Source organism: Chaetodon auriga, chromosome 6, assembly GCF_051107435.1.
Source record: "Chaetodon auriga isolate fChaAug3 chromosome 6, fChaAug3.hap1, whole genome shotgun sequence".
NCBI classification, from domain to species: domain Eukaryota; kingdom Metazoa; phylum Chordata; class Actinopteri; order Chaetodontiformes; family Chaetodontidae; genus Chaetodon; species Chaetodon auriga.
In genome coordinates, this window is record NC_135079.1 from 23238693 (window position 1) to 23258536 (window position 19844).

At 43.1% G+C, this 19844-nt stretch overlaps 1 protein-coding gene across 1 annotated transcript in view; it reads right to left on the reverse strand.

Moving 5' to 3' along the window:
* The window catches only part of jph3b (junctophilin 3b), a 52288-nt gene extending 33964 nt beyond the window's left edge, over positions 1 to 18324 (reverse strand). Inside the window, exons 1-2 of the mRNA XM_076732859.1 lie at positions 16507 to 18324; positions 667 to 1153 (exon numbers count right to left, since the gene is read on the reverse strand). Coding sequence (XP_076588974.1) covers positions 667 to 1153; positions 16507 to 16888 — 869 coding nt within the window. The 5' untranslated portion in view covers positions 16889 to 18324. The remainder of the gene's footprint in view (positions 1 to 666; positions 1154 to 16506) is intronic.
* Positions 18325 to 19844: the final 1520 nt, after the last annotated feature.

Genomic DNA, 19844 nt, shown 5'->3' on the forward strand with positions numbered 1-19844 from the left:
TTTCTCTGTACGTCATCCCTCCTTGTCCTCTCACTCCACCTTGCTCCCACTTTCATTCATTTCATTACCTCGTGACGGAGTTGGTTTGACACACTCGTCTCAGTGTCAGCCAGCACTGTATGTAGGATGTAACACAGTCCTGAAACGGCCTTGAAACTGCTTTTGTTTGTAGGTGGAACAGGATACTGGGGCCAGGGGACTTGAGGAAGGCTTGGGTGGGCTGCCCCAAAAATGGATGGAAATTCTATATGTGATATTATTTATTTTGGAACCTTATTGGCAGTCAAGAATCATTCAATGCTGACATTTTAAAACTCTGTGTAAAAAAAAAAAGCCTATCTAAAAAGGTACCCTAAAAATAGATACATTTTTTAAAAGGTTAATTGTGGGTTTGTGACCAAACTCTACTCTGCAGCATCAAAGTCAGACTCGCTATACTTACTGAATTGGCACTGATTGTTGACATTGGATGTAATTTGTGCGGTGCAGAATCTTCCAATATGGACATAATTTGTGAACCAAGGCTTTTTTCCATCCATTGTAAGCTTGTGATTTTCTTCCAAACCTTTAGTTTGAAGACAACCTCACTAAGCAGTAGACCAAACGGCTGCCTGACCCACAGTAGACCTTCACCCCACCCCCTCCATCATCTTCTCCTGTTATTACCTGATGGTAGAGTTGATATCAGATGCAGCAGAGGACACAGTACTCATGCCAGCCTCGCTCCTGAATGAGCTCTGTTTAGACCTCTGGGAGGCCAGAGAGCTCCTGGACTCAGATTTCCTCAGCTTGAGCCCGGACAGGATGGATCTCCTGAACAGCCCTCCTTTTCTCTTCCCCTTCAGCAGCTCAGCCTCGCTGTGTGCTGTCAGCACGAAACCTCCACGAGACACAGCGGGGCTGCTGCCGCTGCTGCCCGTGCTGCACATGGACACACTGGTGGTCAGTGTCCCTGGAACAGGAGGAGGACCAGGAACCACTGCCCCGGTCCGGTCCAGCAGAGCTGTACCATTGCTGTGCTCTGAACCGGAACGCAGAGAATTTATGGAGGTACGGAGTGGGGAGCGGATGACGGCCGCCATGCCATACGGCACACTCTGACGAACTCCGTAGCCATGCCGCATCCCGCCAACCCACTGGCCCTGAAAAGTTCCTACAGAAAGACGAGACAATTATCAATACCAATTCTACAAGAATAATTTCTTACACAGCAATAGCAAATTTATTTATTTCATATGCACATTTCATACAGAGGGCAATTCAAGAGCAAAAGATCAACCATATATAAAATATAATTAAAAGAAAGAACAAAGTTCATAAAATAGTAGGTAAAAAGAAAATTAAAGGACAATATAAAAAAAATACAAAGTACACAGAATACAATAAAATCAAAGTAGAAGCAGCTTCAACTGTGTGTTTCTCTCCTTTGGAACACTGAAGTTTCAGAGCTCAATCATCACACACACACACACACACACACACACACACACACAACTTGGACTTAGACTGCTTCTTTACTGATCCCAATTTGGGAAATTATTCGGGAAATTACTGAGGCACATGATTTGAGATTTTTCATATATATATATCATTTGTGTGTAAAACGTATTTGTTACAAGACAAAAGACGTAAAGGATGAAAACTAACCGCTTGGTTTGACAATGCATTCTGGTTAACTTTGGATACAGTGCAGCATACACTCGCTTCCCTGAGCCTTTCTATGGGACCTTCCAGGACTGTCTCCTACGCAGTGGATGAGTCAGAGCAGAACGGGGCTAGCTAGGTGGGTTATTAGGTAGCTAGGTAGGAAGATGGCAGTCCCATTTTTCATCTACTAAGCTGTGATTGGTCATTTTTTTTCTCTGACCGGTGCAAACAGCTGTCAATGGGCACAGCGGACCTTTGTGAAGCGATATGCAGTGAGTCAGTCTTGAAGAGGGGCCTTGCTAGTTTTAGAGCTTTTATTCTCGTATTTTACTTTATACCATGCTTACTTGGCGGCTATTCCTGAATAAAAGTGTGTGATTTAGGGGATCAGTAGAGGCTCCACAGAAAATATTTGGTCTGGAGCCTCCTAACATGTTAATCAGGCCATGGCTGGGTGACAGGTACAGTTCACGCCATATTGTTTTTTATGCATTTTATGCTGTGATGTGTATACAGTCATATTTTTGATTAAATAATTTGACAAAGTCGTAAGTTCAGGAGTAGTACTGTACATGGGAGTGGCTTCTTCTCGTCAGTCCATTCATTCACACCATGTCTCTGCACTCCATATTGCTGCATAATAGTCCTTACATCCCCATGTTCCTGAAAAGTAGGGCATCTGTGTGTGTGTGTGTGTGTGTGTGTGTGTGTGTGTACGTGTGTGCATTTCCGTGATTCCTCTCTCTCTCTCTCTCTCTCTCTCTCTCACACACACACACACACACACACACACACACACACACTCGAACGGAAGTGTGTGTTCCAATAGGAGTGCAAGTGATCCATCCCGCCTGCCCGTACCTCTGATGTAACAGCACTCTGATTCATTCTGTAGCAAACGCACTTGCTCTAACCAAACTACATGACCATATAAGGACTGTAACCACGTTCTTCGTCTCTATCGCAAACACACACAAACATTTCCCTTGTGGGCTCAAGTATCAGTGAAGTGGCAAGTGGTGAATGAAGCCGACGTTAAACGCCAGTTCTGTTCTTGCGTACGTTCTAAGACTCACTCAAACACACACGCACAACAAGCACATCCACAGTATTGTTCAAAAACTTGACTGAACCTGCCCTCGTCATTAGGACGATATGCTAGCTCTTTTCCCTCACAAACACACACACACACACACACACACACACACACAAACAAAAGGAGAGTCTGTGTCATAGACAGCTTGCCTGCACATCTGGCTGGGCCTTTGTAATCATGTCAGTGCACAGCTGCACAACCATATGACAGACAGATCAAAGAATACACAAACACACACACACACACACACACACACACATACACACACACGAACACCCATGCAACAGTATGACAAGGTTACCATTTCATTAAATGGCTGCTAGCATGTTTGAGCAGGGAGTGAGACAGAGGGCAACAAAGAAGAGAGACAGTCCTGAGTGTTCAGAGACAGACGGAGCATCACCTTTGTGTCTGTGTGATAGTGTTTCTGCTGACAGTGCAGAAAGAGGTCGCTTCAGAAAAAAAAAAAAAAAAAAAAAAACTGTGTCATGTTTATAGTGAGAAAATAACAATAAGAAAAAACTGTCCATACGAATTCTAAGCAGGTTTAGAGTTTTGTGTGTTACCACTGGAAAAGTTGGAGAAGTGACAAAATAAAGTATACTAAAAAACAACTAAAACTAAACTGTTGAACAGCTCCACTGCATTTTTGAAAAGACATATTGTGGTGTCTTTGTGAAGTTTAATTGGCAATAGCATTCTTAAAGAAACAGTTCAACACTTTGAGAAATACCCTTAGAGTTTGATGAGAAGATCAATACAATTCTCATGTCTGTATGTTTAATGTGTCAGCAGCTGGTTTAGCTTAGCTTAGCATAAAGACTGAAAACAAGAGGAAACAACCAACCTTACTCCATCAAAGGTAACAAAATGAACCTACCCAGCAGCTCTAAAGCTCATTAATCAACTTTTTATACCTTGTTCTTTAATCTATACCCATTTTACTGAGAGTTTGTGCTTCTATTTTCTGAAGTCTCTCATCACTGTGAGGTTGCTAGGCAACCAGCGGAGGCTCCAGGAAGTCACTGCTCCTGGCAAAGAAACAGTCAGACACATCACCCACATAAAACTGTGTTTTTACACTGCGGATTATGTACACTTTAAACAAACACAATACAATACAGTTAATTAGTGATCTTTACAGGTGCAGAGCCAGGCTAGCTATTTCCCCTTGTTTCCAGTCTTTATGCTATGCTAAGCTAACTACCTGCTGTCTGGGTGGTATCAATCCTTTCATCAAAATCTCAGCAAGAAATCACATATCCACATATGGTTATCTTATATCTACCAGAAGATCATTTTAAAACTTCAGATATCTCTCATCCCTGTAAACATTCTGTGAAAAAATACAAATGTTCAGTTTTAGTATACTCCCACAGATTTTGTAACTATTTTGCACATATTGTTCCCTCATTTGTAATGTATTGAATCAAACTACTACTCAGTGTCATAGCTACTAAAGTGTTAGTAAATCTCTCTCAATATTTAGAATATTGTAAATAGAAGAAAACCTTCAGTATAACACAGTACAGTTCAACAGCAGCACAAACCGCAGCCCCCAAAATGACCATGAAGCTGAATCAACCCCAAACTGAACATTGTAACCTTCACAACAGCAGGATTTATTGCAGGGCTGTTGTGTCAGACTGCAGTAGTTTTTCAGCGAGGTGCACCTCAGAAGCCGGCCGCTGAGTTTGTGAGTGAATAAATATATATGAAGCAGTATGTGGGTTGTTGCTTTTTCGTGATTTCTTGGAAGCATGTACAAACCTCAGTCAGTAATGCCTGAGTAAATAAAATATTCAGTGGGGCACTAGGCTGCTTTTCCAATATGGGCCTGTCGCTCTCCATGGTTCTGAAAACAAGTCTGAGACGTAGATTGTTGGTGGTTCTAGTCCTTCAAAATAAAACCCCTTACAGTTTTTATGTCAAATCAGCACATTACATGGAAATTCTAGAAAACAAAGAGGTACACTACTTCTTATTTATTTATTTATTGATTTTACCTGCTTTGTGACAAGAGAGCCAATTACGTTATCCTCCACGCATCATTTCCAATATGAACATGTCAGAGCTGTAAAAAAAAAAAAAAAAACAGACTCCTAGATGTGTAAAGGCCTCAACCCCAGGCTTACAGTTGTGAGGAGAATCCACATCACAACTGCATGCCAAAACGATTTCACTGATTCTGCCTGCAGGCCAACAGGAAGCGCTCGCAAATCATATGGGCCTGTAACCCAGGCCGGGGCTACTGCGGGCACGAGGCAGCCGCACGGAAAGAGTTAACAGAGAGATCAAAGCTGTGGAAACATCACAGAGGCAGAGCGATTTGATCACGCGCCAACCCCCAGGCTGAATTCATAATTGTCTCTTTAACAAATGTGCGCGTCTGTTCTCTATTTCTAGGTTAAAAACCATCTGTCTCTCAGGGTCTGTATTTCATTCTAAGGACACAGCAGTAGGAGACACTTGTCTAAATCTGTAAATTCTGCTTGTGTGAGCTGTACTTTTTTTTTTCTCAATTTTTTATCTTTCAAAAATTAGACCCTTATCCATACCTTTAGTTATGATGACAAGGGTTCAAAATTCAGTCACTACTTCCAGAGGAGTTAAAGTCCATAGTTCATGTGTGCCTATATTATTGCACACTAGCCTTCGACACTACCTTACACCTTAAAATATTGATTTGTGAAGCACAACAGGAAGAAAGAGAATGCAAGAAGGCCTGTGAAGGAGTTGAAATTTGTTCTTTTCTGAATTATTAATGCATTGTTTCCCCATGTCAGCACTTGCATGTCGGAGCAGTGTCTGTGTTTGTGTATGTGAGAGAAATGTGGAGGGAGAGTGAGATTAGACAACACAAGGTCAAGTTTCTGACACAGCTTTCTCTGATCATTTGTGCCAGTAGAGGTTTCAGTTGTGGTGTATTTCAATTCATCTGCTCTCATCCAAAATTCCATTACAACAGCTAAGAAATCTGCCATTCAAACAAGAATAATCAGATTACAAATAATAATAATAAGAAGAAAAAGAACACCCAAAAACCAACATTTACCCATTATTGTTGATGGAAAAATAAACGTTTTTAATTTCTGATTAAAATTTAATTAAACAATAAAACTATAAACTATAAAACCAGACTGAGAAAAAGGGTTAGATAAAAGATCCTCCCTCCTGATCTCACAAGAAAACTGATAATAATCTCAATAAAAGGACAGATATATATTTCTGACCCTCCTCCCCTGCTATTAACGTCATACAGTCCCAAATAAGAGTTTAAGGAGAAGTTGCAGCACCATGCCGTCCCAAGTGCTCCTCTTCATTAGTATGTCCAGTCAGTATCGTATTAGTAGTGGTGCAGGGCAGACTTCCAAGATGGATGTTTAGAGTTTTTTATGTTTCGGACAGCACTGCTAATCCTCACTACAAACATCAAGCCATTGCCATTACATAAGCTTAAGCCTGCAGTGGGGTTGTGGTTGGTAGTAGAGGAGGTGTGTATTAGTGACCCTGAAAAAAAAAATGCCATGGCACTTCTGAATACTCAACTCACGGCACAATTGGAGCACATCTGTGGGAAATCAAAAACAACATGAACAAATGCTGAGGAGGTGGATTTTCTTTTACTCCACCATTTCTGGGTGGGTCTCTATTTTCTGAGCTGAAGTGTGGCTATCGAGCGCAATGCTTATAGGAGAAAGAAGTAAATCTAGTGCATTACACATGGAAGTGTGTGTCCCTGAATGTCAGCAGATTTATATTTTGTATTGCTTGCTATGATGTGATGCATACTGTAGTGTAAGAAATACCCAAGACACAGAGAGAGAAAATAGAAAAAGAAACCACTTTGCCAGGATAACCCATAAGATCAGATAACACAGACACATCAGCTGGGAGAAAAACTTCTCAGGCAAAGGGAAAGACAGATGGCAAACTAAAGACATGTAGACCAGGCAATTAACAGACAACAAGCTATACAAACATGCAGGATAAACAGCAAGAAGACACATAGCAGATATGGTGGGCAGGGATGGAGACAGACAAGCTAAACTATGTCACTGAACACTAAAAGCAAGGGAAGTCAGTTCAAAGCTGAACCTCTGGCATGTGTAAATCGCTGTGTGGGACTGTTATCCGTTTAAGAGATTTTGCTTAGGCCCTTTTTCTGTCTGAGTCTTTCAGATTTCCATTTGAGGATTATTTATCTGCTGAAAAATTTCCTGATAAAGACCCGCGATAACATGGTGGCATTTCATTGCCCTGAACATTTGAAAATATTCACTGTTTTTTGTGTTGATGACCTCATTGTAGTATATTCAATATTGCTCGGAAACAAATAACTTTGTCCAAACTTCGCCCTTGTCCTCACTTGTGTCTTTCTTACTCCCCAGATCAGTTATATGTGTATACAGGATGGAAAACAACCTACAAGGGGCACTGTGAAGATCAAGTGGATGGCAAGAACTGGTTGAATAGTTTGGAAATGCTGACAGGAAGGTGTATTGCATCCCCATGCATTCATGCATATGTATGTGTATTTTAGTTCAGGTGCACAAGACACCCACTAAGAAAAATACTGCACCACAGTGCAGCTAGTGCTCAAAAACTTCACATGGTGAATCTAAGGTGGACATGTAAATTAAAATGCTACCATCAGTCAGGAGCATCAGAAAAAACTACAGAGGGATCACACCCCATACCAAGCGAAGTGCTTGACGGGATCATCTTGAACAGCAGAAAAGAATTAGTCAGTATTCAGACAGGAGGAGCACACTGTATTTCACACAGCTGTACTGTACTGACCGAATTAAAACTCTCTAGTGTGACTGAACAATGATGGAATACAGACCAAATGACAAGGTATGCACAGGTATGTTCAGATCCTCAACAGGGCTCTCCTTGCTGTTCCCAAGTCCCAGCTCAAGGCTAAAGGTGACTGACTTTTACCAGCAGAGCAGCAGACTCAGAGCAGAATGAGTGACATTTTTAAATCACTTCTAAAAATGCATGTTTTTGTTTTCTTTCTTTTTCTTGTCTTACCTGTTGTATTATTATCATTGTTGAATCAGAATCAGCGTTCATGGCCAAGTATGTGTGCACATATAGGGAATCTGACTTTTATTGCTCTTCTCATTATTGCTGAATATTTTATTCCTTCTAATTTGGTATTATTTTGAGTTTGATTTTACTTGTTTTTAATCCTGTTTCAACCACATAAAGCACTTTGTAACTTTGTTTTGAAAAGTGTCATCTCAATAACGTTCATTATTACATTATTATTACAGCTTTCAAATCTATAACCATCTAATTTATTAAGGACTATTTGACGGTATGGAAAATGAGAGCTTTTTGAATATATTTTCAACATTGCGGTAAATCTGTCAAGTCTGTCAGCATATTCAAAACACGTATGAAGCAATGACCTGCAAAGCCACGTGAGTAGTGGGGTCAAGGGTGCCTGCTGCCCCCTTTTTAGTTCTACTGGCAACTGACAACAATCAAAGTCATACATAAAGCAAAAGAATGTGTACATAACTGGACAACCTGTACTTTGCAGATGACTTAGCATTACTGTCCCATACTTATCAACACATGCATGAGAAGACAAGTACAGTTGATAAATAGGCCTCAACAACCACAGACAAAAGGTCAAGATCTTCAATGTAAACACAATGAACACCTGTCCCGTTACAATGGCTTGTGAAGGTTAGAAAGAGGTGGAAAGCTCTATATACTGTTTGTACCTTGTCAGCGTCACTGACAAGTGACCAGCACAGATGCTGCCATAAGAGCAAAAGTTGGCAAAGTAGAAGCAGAATCCCTTCAGCTGAACAGCATTAGAAATGTCAAGAAAGTAGTTAAGATGGAGGTTTGGAAAACTGAACTAGAATTATGGGGCAGCAGAGCAAGGAGAGAGAGTGGAATTGTTGGCTGGAAGGCAGACTGGCAAACGCTGGGCAAAGCAGGCAGACAGAAAGCACAGAGGGACGATGAACCTGAGGCACAGGAGAAGGCAGGATTAAACAGGATTCAGGCAGACACACGGAAATTACTGATGAGTAAAACTTGGCCGTGGCATTAGTACCACATTGGTGAACTAAACATCTGGCAAGTGAAGATCTGAGGTATATATATTGCTTGGGTTTGATGAGTGGATTGGTCGAGGGGTGTAGATTGGCAGCTGGTAGCTGTAATCATTGATGATCTAGGTGGGTGGACGGGGATCAGAAGGAGGGCAGAAAGGGCTGAAGGAGACTTGCTTCAACTGAGAAATGTGGACTGTGGGGCTGACTCTCATAGTGCTGGTTAACTTTAATCTGACAGCAGGTGGACTGATTATTAATTCCACAGCAAAAGGTCCAATGTAATGAGGTGATAGTTTCTTAGATTCAGTTGTTAGTGGAATATTTTTGGAAGAAAACCAAACTGGTTTTGTATTCTGGAGCTGTGGTCCTGTGGCAGTCAGTGATGCACCAGTTGATGCCAATGGAGTGAAGTAGAGCAGAGCTGGTGTCCTTCTGACATTGCAGAATCAGTGGAGGCATATCAGGACCAAGGGTACCACCAGTTCACTTCCCTGGGGCAGAACAGAGGAGGTTCATAACCCAAAGAGGACTCAAAAGTGGACAAACTTGTGGCAATGCTGGTCAGGGAGCTGGGAGCTCCAGGATGAGGGGTTGGTGATGGTCATAGTGCAGCTTCTAGGTCCTGGTTAGCCCCTTCCATCTGGTTGTTAGTTTGTGGGAGGAAACCAGAATAAAGACTAAAAGTAGCATCAAGAGCCTGTGGAAATACCATCTAAACCTGGGATACGAACTGAGGACCCAATTACAGATGTCCAGCGGAATGCCATGGAGATGGAAGAAATGTGAACTGACAGGATCTGACACAAATAGGCAGTTAGGTGGACTTTTACCTGGGTCACTATTGAAAGTTGTTTACGGGTGATGGGTTTAGGCCACTCTGTCACTTGTCTGATCTTTTCTAGATCCATCTTCACCTACCTGCTGTCAGTGATGTAACCCAAGAAACTAACAGTGCTGGCATTACCAGATATTTCAAGTGTCCAAGAGGGGTGTGGAAGGCCATCTTCCATTTGTCTCCCAACCTGATCCTGACTAGATTATTTGCATTTCGGAGATCCAGTTTTGTGAGTACTGTAGCACTATGGAGCAGCTCATATACAGAGTTGATTAATGACAGAGGATACTTGCTCTTTACAGTGATGTTATTCAAATCACAGTTGTCAATGCATGGATGTAGAGAGTGATTCTTCTTGGAAACAAAAAAGAACCCAGTACCAACAGGGGAGGAGGAAGGTCGAACAATGCCCGCAGCTAGTGAGTCATTGATATATTTCTCCATAGCCTCTTTTTCAGGACATGTTGTGAAGTCTGTGAGAGAGAAGAGGGGCCCAGTGAGACAGTCAATAGCAAAATCATAGGGGTGGTGACGCGGTAGAGAGGGTCCTTACTGAAAACCTAACCCAGATCATGATACTAAGTGGGGATGGTGGATTGGAAGATCTGGAGTGGAAGGAGCTATGGTGAACAAAATATAGTCCAACTGACAATTTTCCCAGTCGACCAACCGACATTGGGAGTTGTGTTGTTTCAACCAAGGACGACCCAGAATTAGAGGTGCAGAGATAATATTAACTCTCCCTAATGTCTCCCATTGAAAGCACAAGCTATGAGCAAGGATTCAAGATGTTCAAGGGAAATTCAAGACTGAAGGGCTAAATCTTCAGCCAAAGGCGAGTTGACAAAAGCCGGGGGAAGCCAGGAAGAACTGACTGTACAAAGGGATAGCTTGAAGTTGCATTCTGGCTTTGGATGAGGCTGAGGAATTAGTTTGCTTCAACAGTACTCCCACTTCTAGTGGTGAGCCATGTCATTTTAGACAGACTGTTTGAACTCTTTGAAGTCCTTCCTCTCAAAAGTCCTATAATATAATGTGCCTTGGACTGATCCAATGTGAAAGACAGCAGCGAGGGAGCACTGAAGGGGGAAAGCAACACTTTGCTAGATTTCCACTGAGCAATTCTGGGTAGGACTCACTGGGTGAAGGAGACTGGAGGAACATGCTGGATGGACTGAACTGCAGATACTGCCAGGGTAATTTGAGTGATGATAGTTAGTGTTTGTTAGTTCATTACCCAGCAGTTGAGATGGGGTTTGGTAAGATGAGATAAGTTATGGTCAAGCATTGACTGGAAGGCAAACTGGCAAATGCTAGCCAAAGGAGGCAGACAGAAGCCACAAAGGGACAATGAATCTGAGCCACAGGAGAACACAGGGTTCAACAGGGTTCAGGCAGACATGAAGAAATTAGAGCAAAACTTGGCTGTAGCGTTACTACCACATTGGTGAACTGACCAATCTGGTGATGACTAGAGTAAAGGGCTAGGGTATGTACTGCTTTGGTTTAATGAGTGGATTGGTCACAGCTGTACAGGTAGATAAGCAGCTGGAGACAGGTGATTGGCAGCAGGAGGGAATGGAAAGCCACGCCCATACAAACTTTCACACACACACACACAGACCAAGAGAACAATCCTATGTCTGATAATAAACTTGTAGAAGACACAAGGATGAAAAGACAACAGGGATAGTGTGGTCACCTGAGTGAGATGGCCAACAACACAACAGAAAGATGGGATACCTGTAAAGCTTGCTAGAAACCAATGCAAAGAAGGGATGTCTGGATAGTTCTTATTGGTGACCTACATCCCAGGACCATGGGGACCTACTGTCATGTTAAGGACACTTTAAGAGTGCTCATGCTTGCTGACAGAGGGACTTGAACCACAGCCCATTGCTGTTGCCTGAGACTTAAAATATGGTGATACACAGTATCTTGAGAAGCTGCTTAAAAAATCATCCTCAATATTTCCAGTCTGAACATGACCCATGTACTGTACATGCATGTCTGAGGGGTTCAGAGAAACATGTCTTAGTTACAGGATGATAGAAAACAGAGTGATGCTGTTAGCTGAAGAGCTTCCTCCCACACATTCAAATTGGCTGCAAATATATTCTCTGAAATACAGTCATCTAGTTTCCAGAGCGCATGTCTTACCATGCAGTACATGACCCAACAGGTGTCTAACTAAATCTGGCCCACCTACCCTATCTCAGTGTAGATAATGATTGATGCAGTTGCCGGGTGTATTTAAACATGAGAAGTGAATTTATTATGTCAGCTTACATAACATGGTCAGAGCCGGAATAATAACTGCAATGATAGCAGCCTTTAGCAAACGAGCAAGATATGTTAATGTAGGACAATTATAATGTTGTTGTAGCGTATTTGCCAACAGCTGGAGGATAGGAGAGAGGTTCCAGGATGCTGCTGAGCTGTCACGAGCCTTGTTTAATGAAGCACATGCGATTAGATATGCTTCGATATAAACGCTGTCACAATTTCATTTCAGTGTTTGGTGAAGACTTCATGTAATATGGAAGAAGGGACAGTTTAGAGAGTTTCTGTGTGTTTGACGCTGTGTGTGGCGCATTAGCTTGTTAGACACAACAACCACTACTGCCGTAATCTTTAGTTGTTACCACTGTTGTACACAGTGACAGTTGTAATCTCTGCCTCTCCCTTTGTGACTCACTTCATTTCTCACTAAAATGATTACTGAAGCTGTCTTTTCATTTTTCTACTTCACTCCCTCTTTCTTTCTGTGTGTGTGTGGTTGGTAATCAGTCAGCTTAGCTCTTCATCTCAGTAAACACCATTAGCCCGGAAGGCCAAGCCAGCCAATCAGAGCCCGTCAGAGCCGGCTGAGCAGCCAATGGCAGGGAAGAACACTGAGTCCCTCGTGACACGCTGACCTGCTGCATGTCGGTGAGCGTTGCTATGGAAACCCTACTGTACTGAGCGGCTCCGAGGAAATGCAGTGGAGCGAGGGAGGAAAGAGAGGTGGGAGGAGAGGAGAGAGGAATGTTGGCAAACGTAAGAGAGGAACCAAAAGCCAAACAGCAGCAAGAAGATAGAAGAGTGTTTCCTCGAAATGTGGCATCAGGTGCCGTTGGAGGGGAGAGTGGGACTGGCAGTCAGTTTCGACCTGACTGTGGGAAATGTAGCTGGCTCTTAAGTGCACTGCATGTTCCAAAAGTATGTAGGCAGCAGAGCATCTTTGAACATTTTGGCTCCTGACTCTCATTGCTTTGGACGTTACAGAGCGCTGAGGTTGTAAAGATAGACTGTGGGCTTTAATCTGAGAGTAACCTGTGTTTGACCATTTCAGATGACCACTTCCCACGGTGGAGTTTATTTCAGGGCGCCAAATGCGTTTCTGCACATTGACATCATATTTAACAACACTGCCATTTTGATTTCATAATCAAATACTCAATAGCTAGTATGTGATAACGATTATAGGAAGCCTAATTTCTGTCCATCTTACCAAGTGCTTTGGTCTGGTCTGGACTGTACTTTAAATTCTGCTACACAAGACAGAGCCATTAAATCAACAAAAGACTGAGAAGTGAGTGTCATTACATTTCTAGATTATGCTAATTTTGATCATTGAGGACAAACTGAGCAAACAGTTTCTTAGACATAACTGTCATTCAAAACAAAGGCAATATATTCCTGTTGAAGTATGACAGAGTACAGTGTAACTGTAAAACTGTATTTGTGCAGCATTAGTGGCGCGAGATGACAGCAGACAAAATGCTTCAGGATTATAACTCTTAAATGACTTCAGTGAGCCTTTTCTCCTCTGTTTGCTCTTTGTCTTAGTTTAACAGTGTGTTTTCTTTCAGTCTTGGTGCTCCAATTGACCAGTAAACCATTATATGCTAGTTGACCAGCACCAGACAGACAAAGTTAGTAAGTAGCTGCTGAAGGAATTTAAACATTTAGCTGTTAGAGGTAAAGAGAGATTTTCCTCATCAGATGCTGGTGGAGAACAAAACAGAGATTAAAAAAAAAAAAAAAAAAAAGCAACATTAAGCTACATTTGTCAGGTGTCCAAAAATGCAACTACAAATGGATGCTAATGTTGCTTCAGCTCTGTTGAATAGGTATGGTCTGTTGAATGTGTGCCCCATGTATTGAGGATGTCAGTCCTCTGCAGTGGCCGCAGGTTCAACTCCCACCTGTGGCTCATTTGCTGCGTGTCGTGCCCCCTTTCCTGTTGTATCTTCAGCTGTCGCTATCATAAAGGCTAAAACGCCCCCCCAAAAAAAGGTAGGGCAATGGTTTGTTAACATGTTAGCCAGTTAGAGCTAAACCAGGAAGGGAAATGTGCTGTGTGAAAATCACTAGAAAGTGACATGTTACTTGAGTAAGTCAGCCAGTGCAAAGTTAACTTCATCCTAGCAATACATGACACAAATGATCATTGCAAGAAAATAAATTCCCTCTTTGGACACTTGAGTATTTATCATTTTGAGCTTGATCAGTCACTCTCCCTGGTCAAAACATTTTAGTTTGACATACATTTAAATAAAGGACAAATACATGCTGTTATAATAAGGACACTGCGTACTGCTGGAGCAAGGTAAACACTCATAACTAGGCCAATCTCTGCTGCATTTACAGTATGTGGGTTCAAATACTTCACAGAGCTACAGTGTCTCTCCAACACGTCCCTCTCTGGGAGGTTTTCTTATCTTTTTTTTTTTTTGCTGTCCATTTTTGTCTTTCCCTTTTTTCCGTAATGCTCTTACTCGTTCTCTGATTAAAGCGTATCTCTCATTGTAATTTGTAATCATGATAATCATCCATCCATCCAACCAGCCATCTTTCCATTATCTGCTCATAATTTAACTGATCCATTCATCCATCAGTCTGTACATCTGTCCATCCAACTATCCCTCCCTCCATCCATTCGTCCCATCTGTCTGGTTATCTATCAAGCTGACTTCTTCTCCTTTGTCCTGATTCAACCTCAAACCAGTCTGGTCAAAGGATTTTATCAGACTGCTCCGGACTGTGTGTGTGTGTGTGTGTGTGTGTGTGTGTGTGTGTGTGTGTGTGTGTGTGTGTGTGTGTCCAGACCAGTCGTTGTAAGTACGGCCTGCTAGTTGTAGAGTTATGTAACAAAAGCTTTGCTTTAACTGCATGTATGTTACTGTCAGCTCTGTTGCTCCACTCACACCACTAGATTTCATGAGTGCGGATTTTTGCATGCACAATGCATAGCTCGGGCGTGTGCATGTGCATATCTATTTTTAAGCAAGAATCCATATGGTGTATGTCTCAATAACAGTGACAGCCCCGGTCTAAGAGATTCAAAGTGAGCTGATGGCGCTGATTCCAGTTTCAGGGTAAATTTGACGCTGATTTTCAAAGATACTGTATTCTAGACATTAAAGGTCCATAAAAATGTATTTACATGTGCAAAAAGGCTTAAATTTTATCTTATCTTGCCATAATCAAAATTTCAGCTTTTAATTGCAGTCAAATGAAGAAAGTGTGGGGCACATTAACATGCCTTAAAATGGTCAACACTTAATTTAGCAGATTCAGCGATATTGCAAGTGGATTTTTCTGGCCATTTCCACTAGAAGATACTGTATTTGATTTAAGCTGTATTTTTAGCCATGCATGGCTCTGGGGATAGTAATGTCAGTCTGGCAGTCAGTCATAGGATCCACCACCTTGGTCCAGACTAAAATATCTCAACAACTACTGGTTGGATTAACACCCAATTTTGTACAAACATTCGTCGTTCATAGACGGTGGAGCCTAATGACTCTCGTGATCCTGTGACTATTCCTCTCTTGCTGCCACAAGGTTCACATTTGTGGTTTTGAGTAAATGTCATAACAACTGTTGGATGACTTATCATAAGATTTAGTACAGACATTAGTGGTCCCCAGTAGACTAACTGAATGAACTTTTATCTCCTTTTATGCAGCACCATCATCAGGTCAAAATTAGAATTCATACAATACTTTTGTTCATAACATCAGCATCACCTGTACTTTGTATGTAGTGCTAATTAGCAGATGTCAGCATGCTTACATGCTAAACTAAGAAAGTAAACATGATAAACAAAATACCAGTTTGGCCTCAGCATGTTAGCAATGTCATAGTGAGCATGATAGCATGCTAACTTACATCTCGTTTGGAGTGAAAGAATGAAGTGTGAATCTTTTGTTCTGCGGTGTATTTAGATTACAGGAGTAATTAAGCTGGCATGGTACATGTAAGTGGGGAAATCGAGGGTGAAGACATGACATGAATTTTATGTCTCTATCCTTTCTGGTGAATTATTACAACATTGTAATCTGTTTTCCTGGGACTTGTTACTTGGGAGCTGCTGTCCTCGTCCATCCCTCTAACCTTTAACTCATCCCTTAAGACTGCATGGCCTGAATTGAAGGCCTCCAAATACACAGCATGTCCTCGAGCAGTTGAAGTTAGGGGTGAGGGTAGGGACGAAAGAGACGATGAGGAGGAAGAAGACGGAGAAGGGAAGACTCCCATGTGGAAAATTCCCATGTAGAGATTGAGAATAATTTTCCAAGCCTGACCTGACGCAACCCCCTGCCTCTGCACAAGTGTGTGTGTGTGTGTAGTCAAGGCGTGGCAAAAGAAGGGATGACCTGAGAAGACCTCCCGATAAACTCCTCCTGTTGTACATCTGTCATGCTGTAACTGTCACCGGCCTGTCAGTCATTCTCCAATCCATTTCATACAGGACAGTTATCAGTCACTCTCCTCACATACAGTACAGACACTCCAACCGCCCCCCAAAACACCCACAGTGCATCTGGCCATGTGTCTCTCTTCCCTCTTACCTCCATCTGAGTACGTCTCTGTTCCGTATCCATCCTGAAGCCCGTTGTTCCATGTCCCCTCGTACTTCCCGCTCGTCCCCGTGCTTTCCCGCAGGCCATAGCGTCCCTTAAAGCCGTGTGTCCACTCGCCCTTGTACACCCAGCGGCCTTTATTCTCGACGCCCAAGCCATGTCTCTTGCCCTGAGCCCAGGTGCCCTGGTAGGTGTTCCCGCTGGGCCATGTGTAGACACCCAGCAGCTCGAAACCATGGGCCCAGGACCCACAGTACTCGCCCTGGCCCTTGGGTCCTGTGCAGATCCCGTGGCCGTGTGCCTTGCCCTCCTCCCACCCTCCGCAGTATGACCCCCCATCGTCAAAGTTGAACCTGCCGCCAGTGGACATGCATGAAACAGGTCTTGGCAATTCCCCTGAAGCCTCAACAAAAAGAAAAAGAAAAGAAAAAGAAAACAGAGGGTGGAAAAATGAGGACAGGTTGGTGCTAGAACCAATCCATGGAGCTGAGTTTGGAGGACTGAGAGGTCAGGGGTGAGGAAGAGAGAGAGAGGGAGAGGGAGAGAACTCCCACACAAATCAAGCAACGCCACCCCTTTATTTGAGCTGGTTTGGAGAAGAGGAGGGAGAAAGGTGAGCAACAAAACTTGGCCCCCCACAAAGGTGTCAGGGGTCTCCCGGCGTGGTGGGGAAGGGTGACGCTGTTCACACCATCCTCTTGGTGGCCTCTTTGTAGCACCGGCTAGCACTTTGCAGCTTCTCTGTGGCGGATGCAGGTGAGAGAGGAGGAGAGTGGGCCCAGAGCTGCCATTATCCTCTCTCAGCAAGAGTTCGAACCACCAGGCAGCTCCACCGGTCCTGCCATCGCCCTGCCTACACAGTCTACGACACACACAACTCTTCCTCCTACTCCTCTCCTTCCTTCCGCTCAGGCCCCCGTGTTCAGTCGCCTCCTACCTGATGATGCCTCCACCTCTCTGGGGTGTAGAGCCGAGAAGTCTCCCCGGTGGCAGCCCTTCAAACCTCCAAGCCTCCAACATAGAAGCCACCCTTAGACTCCCTGATCAGCACCGCGGCCCAAACTGGGGCTGTGACATGTTGTATGATGAAGAAGAAGAAGAAGAAGAAAAAAGACCCTCCACGGCAGAAATTGTTTTTTCTTCGAGCCCACTCCTGATGATCAGACAATAAAAAGACCATTTAAAGTCAGAGTCTGTCGCTCACTTCAGGCTTCACCATCCTCTTCTTATTCTCAGCCTTCACACACACGCACACACACTGTGCCTGGTTGCACAGCGAGGCAACACACACATGCATAGAGAGAGGGAGAGACAGAAAAATGGGAAACACATAAGGTAATCTGCTTGGCTGCCTTCTTTTTTGTCTGTCCTGTCTTGCTGGAGAGCAGCAATGCAGTCTCCTGCTTTATGCAGGCACACACTATATGCAGGCACACATTCTTTCTGACAGCAAGTGCGCACACACAGACAATGAAAATAAACAACTGAATTGATTAATTTCTCCTCCTCTATTCCCCCTCTCCCTCTCAGTCTGTCTGTAGGTCTTTAATCCACTGCGTCCATAAGTGGTTTATCTTCTGCGTGGGTTGCCTTCAGGTTGCCTGCTTGATGAAAGAACATCCATCTATATGATCCTGTTGTGGTGCTTCAGCATCTCCTGCTTGTCTCCATGTTTCCCTATGGAGCACCGGCTGACGCACAGCCTGCCTTCCTGCCTGCTGCCTCGGTCTTACAAGCTCTCCTCCTACGGCTGGATCTCAGTAACTCTCTCTCTCCTGATCTGTGTGTGTGTGTATATGTCTCCCTCTGAAAATCTGCTCATTAGAGAGGACTGTTCCAATGCAGCCAACCCCCCCCTACTCACCCCACACACCCCCCCTCCCCCGCTCAATAGCACACTCCAGCTCAGCTCTTAAAGAGACACACACTCTGCACAGAGACAAGCTTCTCTCTTCCTCCTTCACCTGTAGCTTTGTATCGTTTACTCACTGTTTGTCTTCTCTTTCGGCATCTTGTCTCAGTCTCGGCTGGCTGGCGTGATCTGGGAGTCTAAAGATGACTGCAGTGGTAGTGACACATATTTCCAGTCAGTCGACAGGTGATCCTTAAAGAAATAGCTCAACATTTTGCCAATACTTGCACTGTTGCTGAGAGTTAGATTAGAAGATTGATGGTGTTTACTAGTGAGTACTTGACCATCATATTACCTCTGATCTGGAAAACACCAGCCAATTAAGACATGTAAAAATAGAAATGAACTCGTACAGTGATGAGAGTTAGGAATAGTTGGCAAAGAGATCGGCAGTGTGAGAAGACTGCAAATTTACCTCTTAATCGTGCAGTCTGTGTTTATTTGGCCCAAACAGCTGATGAACCAGCTGCACAGACATTAGCTGTAAGTTAGCTTGCAACACTGACAGCAGGTATGATAGCATACCTGTGTGTGTGTTTTGTGTGTTTGTGTCCAGTGACAGACCTCTGAACTCACCAAGAATTTCAGTTCTTTCTCTTCTTTTTCTCCAGTCTTTCTCTTTTTCTTCCCTCATCTCTGTACGAGAGGACCTAATAGATTGGTAAAAGCCGGGGAAAGGAGAAATTCTTTGCTCAGGTTGAAACATTTTCTGCTTAGGTCGACATATCTTTGCTTTAGCTGACATCACCCCAGGTGTTTTTGGGACAAATTGCACCCCTTTATGTCTTTAAAAATTATGCTAACATTATCAAAGTCTGTTGACTTTGAATGCAAACTCCTCTTAAATTCACCTCAAGTGACACAGGACATACCTTAAGGGTTTAGGGCAAATCTAAATCCTCCCTACTGCTCACATATGTCCCCTATCCTGTCACTCTGCAGGAGTCTGCTGCATCAGCAATAATGTTAGCTAGTGCTTAACACTAGTACAACTTCACAAAAGAAAGTTTGGTTAATAATAATTTGGTTAATTAGTACATCAGTGGACCTCTGGGCTATCATTAAATATGGAGGCTCAGGAGGACAGGCTGTGTCACTGTAAATGCTTTCCATGCAGGATTAACAATAACGTTTGGTGCTTCAGCAGGCTGTGCTGATTAAAACTGAAGCATATGAGTCCTGTTAGAATGATGACTGAAAAATGCAGGTGACACATGTCCAGTGTAGATAGAGGCTATGTAGCCATACAGAGAGCTTTGGTTAAATTTGTTGAAGTTGAACAGGTGCCAGTTATCCAAAAGGTGTTTAATGCTGAAGTCATCATTTTATCATTAGCATGGAAGAGAAAGGGGGATATTTGAGGAAACCAGGTTGATAATGACGCTCTATATGCAGTGACTACCCTCTGAGTGAT